General features: G+C 37.7%; 2 protein-coding genes and 2 pseudogenes across 5 annotated transcripts in view; 1 reads left to right on the top strand and 3 right to left on the bottom strand.

The window, feature by feature from the left end:
* Positions 1 to 6,013, top strand: part of PLA2G7 (phospholipase A2 group VII) — a 35,781-nt gene extending 29,768 nt beyond the window's left edge. For all 4 annotated transcript variants that reach the window (XM_015600612.2, XM_025042625.1, XM_025042624.1 and 1 more), the window contains 4 exons: positions 1,570 to 1,661; positions 2,568 to 2,738; positions 5,005 to 5,153; positions 5,514 to 6,013. In XM_015600612.2, the coding sequence (XP_015456098.1) occupies positions 1,570 to 1,661; positions 2,568 to 2,738; positions 5,005 to 5,153; positions 5,514 to 5,656 (555 nt within the window). In that variant the 3' untranslated portion in view covers positions 5,657 to 6,013. The remainder of the gene's footprint in view (positions 1 to 1,569; positions 1,662 to 2,567; positions 2,739 to 5,004; positions 5,154 to 5,513) is intronic.
* A 2,043-nt stretch (positions 6,014 to 8,056) lies between these two features.
* Positions 8,057 to 12,148, bottom strand: part of TDRD6 (tudor domain containing 6) — a 19,908-nt gene continuing 15,816 nt past the window's right edge. The window contains 1 exon segment of the mRNA XM_015600358.2: positions 8,057 to 8,632. Coding sequence (XP_015455844.1) covers positions 8,609 to 8,632 — 24 coding nt within the window. The 3' untranslated portion in view covers positions 8,057 to 8,608.
* Positions 9,479 to 9,597, bottom strand: LOC112474728 (annotated as a pseudogene).
* On the bottom strand, positions 9,741 to 9,859 carry LOC112474730 (annotated as a pseudogene).

Below are 12,148 nucleotides of genomic sequence, written 5' to 3' on the forward strand. Positions count from 1 at the left end.
AGACCCCCGTAATCCCCTTAAGAGATATCGCAGCTAGTTCAGGCAGCAGTGGTCTGTCCACAACTGTTTTCTTCGAAATGTGCTCACTGCGCTAGCCAAGGTCTGTTGCTTGCGTTGACTGCTCAACCCCAGAGCCAAGCAGGGCACAAGAGGCTGCTTGTCAATGGGCCACAGGCACTTTGTGGCTTGGGTGAAGTGAGATCTCAGGGAGACAAGGTCTGTTCGGCCAATACAGCCTCAGTTTTGCTGCAACTTCTATGCCTGGGTGTTCCCGCTGTAGACAAAGATCATAGTGAGGCCAGCTGCTGTCAAGGGTGGTCCCTCAGACCCCTGTGCTCCCTGGACACAATGTTGCAACTCTTGCAGGCAGCAAAGGTCTGCCTGCCCTTGATTTCTGTGCAGTACCCACCCTGTGCCAGCCAAAGTTTGTTGCCTGTGTAGATTAGGAGATCAGGGAAGGGGAAGAGCAGGTCTCTTGCAGTTCACTGTCAATGGGCCCTCTGGGGCAATCGTGGGTAGGGTGGGGCGGGGTCTCAGAGAGACAATGGCAGTTAGGTAAATTCATCCTCAGTCTTGCTGCAAATTTGGTAACTGTTGCGAGTTCCTGCAGAAGACCCAGCTCACAGCAAGACCAGCTGTTGTCTGGGACTAGCTCATTGGTCTCTGATATCAGCCCAAGTTCGTGTTGGCAGCAGCGATCTGCCTGACCCTATCTCTGAAATGTGGCTCACAGCAGCTGGCCGCTGTTGCTGGGATTAGGAACGCTGCTCTCAGACCAGAGGTTCCTAATGGCCCTGTGGGAGGGGTCTACACAGTCAAGCTGGTGAGGTCTGTAGATTGCCTGGCAGAGGGGCCGGACTAAGGCACAACGGTGGCCGCCTTTCCAGCCCTTGTTCAGACGCCAGGCAATGGAGACCTTTTTAGAATGAATCCCGGGCAAGCCTCTGACTCACCACTGGTGTTCTGGGTGAGCATCCACAGGTCAAAAAGCCTTTACGTGGGTCCTTCAAAGGGACGTCTAGGGGTTCAGTCGCCCTCCGTCTCACCCAGATGGCCAGAATTCCCTCCAGTTTCTACAGTTAGAATTATTGGAATCTCCTCTTCCCTGGGCTGGGACCCTGGGCTGGGGAGCCCGCAGATGAGACCAGGACCCCCATCTCCCTCAGGAGAGCCTCTACAGCCTCTCTCTCCCTCCCGGTGATCCTCCACCACCCATGGGTGCAGGTCCAGCCCGATTCTCAACTTCGCCCCTCCTACCGGCTTCAATGTGGCTCCTTTATATTATCAGATGTAGGTGTTATGATCGGCTGGACTTCAGGTGATTCTCCACGTTGGCTATTTTATAGTTTGGTTGTAATTTCATTGTGGTCCTGGGAGGAGACGAACCCTGCTTTTACCTAGTCTGCCATCTTCCCTCTATCCCTCCATGTGTGTGTATTTTTAATAAGAAATCAAGGTATACAATTATGCCCATTAATTGAATAATAATTGTATGATTCTCAAAATCATTTCGTCTATTCTAACAAACTGTGAGATAGTTATGAATTCATATTATACTTTTTCACATAGGACTCTATCGATAGGAATAAAATAGCAATAATTGGACATTCTTTTGGTGGAGCCACAAGTATTCAGGCTCTTCATGATGACCAGAGATTCAGGTAAGAAAATGAGGCAAAGTGAAAGAACAGTAAGTTATTGGAAGAAGGGGAGTGATAACCTGTGTGAGATAGAAGTTTATCAAATTCTTAGGAAGGAAAGGATCCTTTGAGGCTTACAAGTCTATTCTTTTGCCTCCATAAAGTATACTATGTGAATTAACCTAGGCATAAACCATCTACTTTTACTGAGATTAAAAATGCTCCCCACCCCTATTGATTTTCCCTCACCATTCTTATCTTTTTGAGGCTTTAACACTTTTATTTGGATATTTATCTTTATAGCCACATTTGATCTGTGACATAATGATTGTGATAATAATATTGCCATTTTATAGTCTAGACTTCCCCAGTAAGCAGAGTATTTTTAAATTATTTTTGTTTCATCTTTAATTTAGAGTGAGGTCTGAAATTACATAGTTATTTGGGTGGGAGACAGGACTCCAGTATTCTAGCTTGTAGAAATATTTTCTTTTTTGAGCCACTTCATCCCAGACTGATGAGATCATGCAGAACCACCCACATAGAAAGGGGCAGGATCATTTGTGAAATTTCATCTCATATTTCTTAAAATCTCTTTCAATGTAAGGGAATTCTCTTCTTTCATCCATTTAGCAAATAAAATAGAGTGCCCCAAAGGTCTAGAAACATAGGATAAACTTATTTAAAAAAAAAAGTTAGTTATATTTTCAAGTGATATACCTCATATGTTTTTTTCTTGGATGCTCACTTTTCCAGGTGAAGCACCCACCTCTAAATATAAAGCAATAGGTCCAATTGTTACTCTAAAAAAGGTATAATAATTAGACTGCGGAGTGTCAGAAGGTCTGGAAACACAGGGACAATAGTCCTATATGTTGCCCAGTATGTAACCAGCCTTCTTTTATTGTCGTCAACAAATATCTCCAGATGCGGGATTGCCTTGGATGCATGGATGTTTCCACTGCATGAAGAAGTACTTTCCCATTTTTCTCAGCCCCTCTTTTTCATCAACTCTGAACTGTTCCAATATCCTGATAATATCATAAAAATGAAAAAATGCTACGTACCTGGTAAAGAAAGAAAAATGATTACAATCAGGTAAGTAAAAGTAACTGACTGATTTCATCATCTGAAACAGAAACTTGAAACTTGGATAAACATCAGCAGACAATATTGGGTAGCCATCAAAGAATCATCGAATTTGTTGTTTAGACTTTCAATAAGGGAGACTATTAGAAAATCTCAGGCTTTAAGTGCATTTAGGCTTACTCTTTTTAAAATGCACATGTTTTGAGTAGCTCATATACTGACAATTACAACTTGCACCTGGATACATGCTACTTTTATGTAAACACAAGAGCAGGCTTACACAGGAGGAGGGGCAGGGTAGGAGTCCAGGGTAGAAGGAAGTATTCCACCATCAGGCTAGACTACGAACTCTTTAGAAAAGAAGTCAGATCATCTGTTGAGACCTGCAAGGTGTGATCACCTATTTGGAAAGAATATGAATTTATAAACTCCCAAAACTATAATTGGGGTCCCCTTGAGCATCAGCAATGTGCTTATATCATGGACATGAAAAAGGAATCCCAATAAGGTTTTGAGGTCAGAATGAGATGTTACAAAGCAAAGACGGAGCTCATCCCTCTCCTACTTGAAACCTTGTTTACTTAAGAGAAAAAAAGAGACAATGGGAAAGAAATACACACAGTATAGGCAACAAACACTATGGGATCAGAGGATGGAGGGGTCTTTTCCAACTGAGGTAGTTAGAAAAGACTGCTTGGAGGAGGTCACAGTAGAATTGGGTCTTGAAGGATCTAGAGTGAGAGAGTTTAGATAAATGGCAAGGGTAGGTCTAGATAAAGACTTTAATTTAGCTTATTTGTATATGCAAGTCTTATTCTATAAGAGAAATAGTACAGAAATAGAACCCTACTTCCTTACTAGGCTCTCACTCTTTCTCTTTCCTCTCTGCTAGAAACCTTGAAAGAATAGCTTATATTTAATATTTCATGTCCTTATTTCTATTTACTCTTGACTTCTGTGATCTAGCTTCCTGAACCCCCACCAGTGTGCTGAAGCTGAACCTACTGAGGATCTAAAAGGCCCAGAAGCCCATTTGCAGTGTCTCTGCATTCATTCAATATTGTTGACTACCCTTACTTCTCCTCCCTTAGATACCACAACCCTAGTCTTTCCTGCTTCTCCTTTCATTAGGCTGCTCCCTCCCTTTCTCCCAAACCCTCCCTCCTTTTCAGGCAGTCCCCTTACTGTTGGTAGCATTCCGGCTTTTGCTCTCAACTCTCTCATGACCCTGTGTCTACCTGTATGCGTCTGACTCTCAAGTTTTGATGGGCATATGGGGAAGAGTGAGCGGGACTCATGTGGCTCTATTTTGAACATAGATAACTAAAACGATGTGATTTGCCAATAAGCAGCAGGAAAGTGAAAAGGAAGAGGTGCACCGAGTGGGGTTGAAGAGATGTGTTTTAACCTTGGAGTTTCTTAACATCGGCCTGGGAAATCCAGGTAGAGATGTCTGGCCACAAACATCTCTTAGATGTTTGGAAAAGTATAGACTTTGTATATCAGAGATGAAACCTTTAAAGTAGACGAGGCCTCAAAGTGAGGAAAGAATTGGTCTGAGAATAGAACCTTGAGAAAGGCCTACATTTAGGTGAAGATCCAGTAAAAAACAAAGTATAGAGAAAGAGGGGAAAGTGCAACGTCAAGGAAACAAAGGAAAAAAAATGCGAGGAAACGAAGTGTCGAATATTTCAGAGGTAATAGAAAATGAGTACTAAAAAAGACCATCCTATTTAATGGTAGACTATTGGTGAATTTAAAGTGCACTATAGTGGTATTTGTAAGGTGCTTACAGTTTAAACAAATCAAGGGAAAGTGGTGGTGTCTTTTCTTTTTTTTTTAAATATACTTAATCTAAGGCTTAAATCCAAAGTGTTTTTGAATAGCATCGAATAGATATCAAGTTAAGAGGTGAGGGTAACGGAGTAAGCAGGTTTCTGGCTCTGAGTTCGGGGCCCCTTCAACATATAACACATTTCATCTACTCAAATTGGAAATATTTTAGTCCCTTAAAACGCTGGAATCATTTCTTCTAAAGACAAGATGCCAAGCAACATAGGAATCTTTAAATTTTTTTATCTAGAAGGGAAGACAATATATATTCTAGGATCTCTAAGTGAACAGTCTATGACCCTCAAGTTCATATCTAAGGAGATCAAATCGGTAAGTTTTGTTTCCTTGGTTGTTGGTGCAGGCCAGTATCTTTCCTGCACCCTAACTACAAAAATAATTTTATCAAACAATATGATTTATAAATGTCTCATTTGTCTTTCAGGGGTGCAGTCCATCAGAATTTTGTTGACTTCTCTTTGGTAACTGGCAAAATACTTGGATACATATTAACATTAAAAGGAAATATAGATTCAAAAGTAGCTATTGATCTTAACAACAAAGCTTCACTAGCATTCTTACAGAAGCATTTAGGTAAGAAACTAATATTCTTTGATAACATAAACCAGATGATCCTCAGGACAAAACTATCTTAATACAGCATTAGTCAAATTTTAACAGTCTCCAGTGGTTTACAATTTAATGTAGCAGTAAATCAGTTTGAAACCAATATCAGAAATTTGTGCTCTGTTGCATACTACATATCACATGGTAAGTCTGCTTATTAAAGCTATCAGTTGCTGAAGCAGCCAGGCAGCCGCTCAGCACAGAGTAGCTCGTCTCCATGATCATTAAGCAGATTAGATCATTTGCAATGCTATGATGCCACCTAGTGGCATTCAACTGTTTAATGCTCTCGAAAGTTTAATGTTTATTAACATTTATATTTTACAGAACTTCAGAAAGGTTTCGATCAGTGGGATTATTTGGTGGAAGGGGAAGATGACAATCTTATTCCAGGGACCAGCATTGACACAACCAACCAACGTGTCACTCTACAGAACTCTACAGAAATAGAGAAAAAGAATTTAGATTAAAAGTGCTTTTTAAAGTCTTTTTTATGTCTTATTTTAAAACCTCTGAATGTGAATGTATATGATTTTAATGTATTTTCTAAATGAATTCATATTTTAAAATGTAGGCTATACCATAATAGTGAGTGAAGTTTCTCTATGCTCTGTTTTCCTTTAAATATAATGAAATTGCTGTCTATAAAAATCATACCAGCTGAAATTTTACTTTTACTAAAATGATCCGTTTTTAGTGCCCAAGTTCACAACTGTTTTTACATTACTTTAATGAACAAGGATATTAAAACAGGTACAATGCCAATGAAAACATGCTGCAATGATATAACACTCTCTAAAAATACAATAAAAACAGATTTTCTTGTCTTTTTTTTTTTTTTTCTATTATGAACAGTAGAATTGAGTTTTAGCAACATGGTATTCTAGGTGGAATTTGGTAGCACTGCCCTTTGACTTTCGGTCATGTTAAGAAAAATTAGATCAAGCAGATAATAAAGCCACTGCTTTACCTCAGAATTAGTAATACTGTACAATTTGAATGTAATGACTAAATGAGGAGTGAACAAGGGTAAAAATACTGAAAATATAGAATTAGTAATACTATACAATTAGTAATACTATACTATACAATTAGTAATACTATACAATTTGAATGTAATGACTAAATGAGGAGTGAACAAGGGCAAAGGCATAGATTAAAACAAATGGAAGAAAGTTGGTCATTTGTTCGCATTTACTTTAATGGCTTATCTCTGGTGGATTCTACTTGCTAAAGAAAAGTACATAAGACAGGCCAGAGATGCCAGCTCTAACACATTAAATTAGCTATTCACCCAAAGCCTGGGAAGATAACAAAGGAAACATTCAGAATTTCTTTTAACTACTTTATTTTCCAGTTAGTTTTATTTAATAAGTGTTTAATTCTGTAGTAGATGTAGACTAGTACAATAAAAGGAGGTAAAAAAGATATCTTAAAAAATTATGCACTTATACATCTGAGAGTCAAGGAAAATGTGTGTGTTTGTTTGTTTGTTCCCGAGGGGTATAAAAACTTATGCCACTCATTAATTAAGTATATTTTGGTCTAAATATGGTCTTGTTCCTATGAATTCTCCATCATTAAGTCTAATTAAGCCTGTGTAAACAGGGATAACCACTGCTTAGTAAGCAAGCCCAGTTAACTATAACTATTCCATTCCTATCTCTTTTGCCCAGTTATTAGGTAACTGTGTGTTCTGACTGAGCACTTTAGGCTCATCCTAATGTTTTAAGGTGCAAAATCACTCATTTTGAGAAATTCGTTTTCTCTCATCCTGTAGCCATTTCTATTTAAAAAGTTAAAATAAAGGATTAGATTCAACTTCTCAGTGTGAAACTGAAGGTTTTCTATAATTTGGCCCTAATGCATCTTCTCTGACCTTTTCTCCCAGTAATTCATAAGTATATCTCCTATATGAATGAGCCAAACCTGTCTATTTATTATCTCAGGAACAAGCAATATACCTATCTACCTTGATCATGTTTAAAGCAAAATCCCCTCCTTGTTACTTATTGAAATTATACCCAGCTCTCAAGGTTCTTAATTCTCACTATTCCTATCAAGCTTCAGGGTCTGATAATGTTTCATACACACATCTTTTCATTGCTCTCACGTAACAAACCTCCTTACTCATTTTAGAAATGGATAACCATTCCAATTGTATCGATGTCTCATTCAATAGCACCTCTTTATAAATCTTTGTTAGTGGCACATGCTGCTGCTGAAAGGATCCAATGAGTTAAGGTTAAAAAAAAAAAGAAAGAATGCCTAGCATAGTACATACTGAGTTTTCAGGGAAAAGAAGAAAATATCAACTGCCTACTCCTTTTCACGTACTTTACATAAAGTATTGCTAATCTTAGAAAACACTGCAAAGAAGGTTTTATTATCCCATTTTACAGATGAGGAAGATCAAGCCTTAAAGATATTACATAACTTGCTTAGGTCACATGTCTAGTAAGCAGTAAACAGCTAAGATCTGTTTCCCAAAGCTGCGATCTGTACTTCATCTACTACTGCCTATACAAAACGCTGTTCAAAAGCATGGACTTTGAAAGTTAGTTAGGTCCAGATTTGATCGAGCTTCTGAGACTCACTAGCTCTTTGGGCTTCGGTAACTTTTTTAACTTTTTCAAAGAGGTTTGATTTTCTCACCTATAAAATATGGATAATATTAATATGCACCTTAGAGTTGAAGATTAAATGAGAAAATGCATTTAAAGTATCAGCCGAGTGATGAAAACATAGAGCTAACATTTAACATTACTATGTTACCCCTAATTTTAGAATTGTGGTTCTATTACTACAGATATTCCAGAATCACAGATAATCCAGAATTCTATTTCTTTTTTAATGAAATGTGACCACTACACCTTTAAGAATAAACTTTATTCAAATATTGTGTCATATCAGAATACTTCCAAATTTGAACAAAATATTAATCAAATGTTTTACTAGACAGACAAGGCAAGGCTTCAGAAACAAAACAAAAATTCTGAAGAAGTTACAAAGCCATCCTTCTAAGTACTGTTGTATAATATACTTGTCATAAACCTATAATTTTCTATTTCAATTTAAACATTATATTTAGAAGAAACAAAAATCATTTTTTAGAAATGTGACTAACATGTTAGCAAATTGGTTAGCAAAATAAATTCTCCCAACTGACTAGAAACATAACACATTCAAAGAAAAAGATCTCAGATCCATATATCTAGCAATACCACTATAAAAACACTGCACAGTCAACCCGAGACCTATTTTATTTTCAATATATAACATAGCTTTTTTTTTTTAAATGACACCTTCTTGTGATTACATGCTCTCAATTGGCTCAAATACTCTGTTGGTCTGGATAAGACATCACTTGTTTAAGAGCAGCTTCTGATTGACTGGCCATAACCACTGATCCATGGTTAAACTTATATCACCTCCAGAGCCCTTTTCTGAAACAAAAAGAGAAAAACCTCAAGTTGATAAAGAAATGTAAAAACAAAAAAATTATTTACGTGGGCACTACCACAACACATTTAATGTCTCTAAAAAATGGGTACAGGGGACAGATGAGTATTCTAATTACTACACGGAATTATTCCTACAGAAATATTTTTTTCTTTTTAGTATTTTGCTTTCATACTCTACCTATTCTCAAAGTTTCTCTAAAAGATTATGAAATTGGCATATTTTGTATTGTGCTAGAATGATGTTAACAAGGCTGATAACCAGTTAGTCCATTGTTCTCTTTGATTAGCATGTATTTTTCACATAATATTACAGCCACCAAGAGCTGATTTCATTCTCAATTTGCCTCAATTCTGCTTACGAACATGATCATGCAAGAACCAGGAACTCCCAACAAATTGAATTTTATCGTACAGATAAACTAAAAATCCAGAAAGAAATTCCAATAGGTCATTTAAACATGTGAGCTCATTATGAGCTCATATTGAGAAATACTGAGAAAATCATTAAAAATATAAATTTATTAGATTTACAATTTAACTTTCAAGACGAATTCAATCAAACAAATTTCCTATAATATTTCAAGAAATCCACTTTTTGGTTATTTATACCTGTAAGCATATTTAACACTTTTAGCTTAAGTGTCCCCCCACCCCCACACACACTATTACTATCCAAAGAAATCGATAAACCATTTTTGTCTGAGGATTCAGGGTAACAATATCTTTTTTTTTTTCAATTATTTATTTTTTTTAGGTGAGACAACCCTTGGTTGACCTCACAGATTGCAAGGACCTTGTCAACTTACAATCCCTTATTTTTATTTTTTACGCCTACAGCACCTGGTCTTCCTAGGTGGTCTCCTATCCAAGTACTAATCAGACCCGACCCTGCTTAGCTTTCGAGATCAGATGAGATCGGGCTTGTTCAGGGTGGCATGGCTGTAGCATAAACCATTTTTGTCTGAGGATTCAGGGTAACAATATCTTTTTTTTTTTCAATTATTTATTTTTTTTAGGTGAGACAACCCTTGGTTGACCTCACAGATTGCAAGGACCTTGTCAACTTACAATCCCTTATTTTTATTTTTTACGCCTACAGCACCTGGTCTTCCTAGGTGGTCTCCTATCCAAGTACTAATCAGACCCGACCCTGCTTAGCTTTCGAGATCAGATGAGATCGGGCTTGTTCAGGGTGGCATGGCTGTAGCAGTATCTTTTAAGAGTTGGCAGTCTGGTTGAAAAAAATATTTCATTTTAGAATCAGAAGTTACCTTTAATTGTGGTATCATCCAATGACATAAAGTAATAATCTTTTTTCACTGTTTGGAATATAGCCTAACAAAAAGAACCTTTAGATTACAACTGGTTCTTCATTATAGGCACAAAATAATTAAAATAAGAAAGGGGACAACAGATAAACCAGAAAAATGGTATAAATAACAAAAAGTAATCCTTTTGACAATATGATTTTATAATATGAAGAATCACCTGAAATACATTTTCTGTTCTTCAATTTACTCATTTCTCTGGACCATCTCCACTGGAGCATTCTACACAGGGATAAAGTACCTTTTTGTAATTTTGAGGTCCCAAACTCCCACAGCTCTGGTGTTTAGTACATTGTTCAAGAGGCTGCTTTTCAAACATATTATCCATGGTGAGCCACAAATGCTTTATTAAGGACTTAAGAGGAATAGTTCTCCCAAATTCTTTTCAACACCTAATAGTATCATGTGCAAGCATGATGTCTAAACAGAAATCTATTCATGAAACATTTTCTCATGGTGAAATAAAGTAGCTCGGATGGAAAAAAAAAGTTCTAAAAAAATGTAACAGACTCCAGGATCATAGTGACTTGATGTATTCCCAAAAAATAGTCATTCATAATTTAATGCCTCATGATTTTCACTTTTTAAAGAAAATCAGCTCATTTGTAGATAGACATCTATATCTAAGAGTTTCTTTAAATTTGAGGAAAGGTAGGAGATTAGATTAAACATGGCAGAGTGAGAGATGTTCCCAGATCTTTCCCCTTGAAACAATAAGCTGAGCATCTAAAATTCAACAAAAAACATCCAAACTGCACACCAGCACTTCTGAGCATGGAATCTGTGCAAAAGACCTACTGAAGTCAGAATCCCGGGTGTTCGGCAGTGGACTGGGAGAAACAAAGAAGCTGCTTCTCGCAGCCGCCATAGCTCCCTATAGGAGGAGGGGGAGGGGTGAAGGTGCAGTGACTTCCCTGAACAGCCCTGCCTGGGAGTGCTGTGAGCTCCACATGGCCGAGGACATTGCCCAGTCATCAGAGCAGAAGGCAGAGAAACAGGATGGCAGAAAACTGGGGAAGATAGAGAAACAACAGTTGATTTTTAACAGCCGCGGTTGCAAAACCGAGGCGGAGCCGCAGCTCTCATCCTCCAACCCAGAGGGCCCCTCCCCCCACATCCTCGGAGACCAATCACCATGGAGCCCCAGGGAAATCTGAGCAAACGCTACCGAAACTGTAGCTAACACTGACAGGAACTGAGACTGAGAGTAGCAAGCGTGATTAAACATCTATAAGGAAAAAAGACATTATTAAGACTTTATATAAAGCACAGATCCAAGAGGCTTAGATGCCACCTATTGGAAACCAAAAGAGAAACACCTTCTATGCAACAGGCTAGGAACCATTATATAATAAATCTTCTTTCTGGAAAAACAACAGAATACATTTCCATTAATGCGCAGGCAGACATAGTCCGTTAAACACCATGAATAACCAAGGTAACGAGGCATCTCAGAAAGAGAAAAATCTCCAGAAAATAAGCTTACAGACATAGAAATATGTGACTTAAATGACAGAGAATTCAGGATGCTACTTCTGAAAAAACTCATTGAGATCCGAAAAGAATCATATCAACAATTTCAGGAATTGAAAAAACAATTAGGTGAGCAGAATGAGTTCTTCAGCAAGGAGAATGAAACCCTCAAAAAGAACCGAAAAGACCTTCTGGAGATAAAGAGTTGAAAAATGATATAACTAGCTTGGGAAATAGAGTTGACCAAATGGAGGAAAGGATCAGTGATACCGAAGACAGAAATCTAGAAATAAATCAGAAGGAAGAAGAGAGACACTAAAGAATGAAAAATAATGAAAGAGAAATACAAGAACTAGCTGATACCATCAGGGGAGGAAACATAAGAATAATGGGAATTCTCTAAGGGGAGGAGAATGAGCAGGGATTAGAAAGCATTTCCAGACAAATAGTTGACGAGAATTTCTCAAATCTAAGGAAAGAGCTAGAAGCTTGGAATTCAAGAAGTCAATAGAACATCCAATTATCTCAACACAAAGGCCTTCACCAAGACACACTATATTAGAATTATCAAAAATCAATGACAAAGACAGAATTCTAAGGGCAGCCAGGGAAAAGAAGACAGTAATCTATAAAGGAAAACCCATTAGATAATCGTCGAACTTCTCAGCACAAACCTTACAAGCCACAAAGGAGCAGA

This window comes from Pteropus alecto, unplaced genomic scaffold (assembly GCF_000325575.1).
Source record: "Pteropus alecto unplaced genomic scaffold, ASM32557v1 scaffold7, whole genome shotgun sequence".
In the NCBI taxonomy this organism is placed as follows: Eukaryota; Metazoa; Chordata; class Mammalia; order Chiroptera; family Pteropodidae; genus Pteropus; species Pteropus alecto.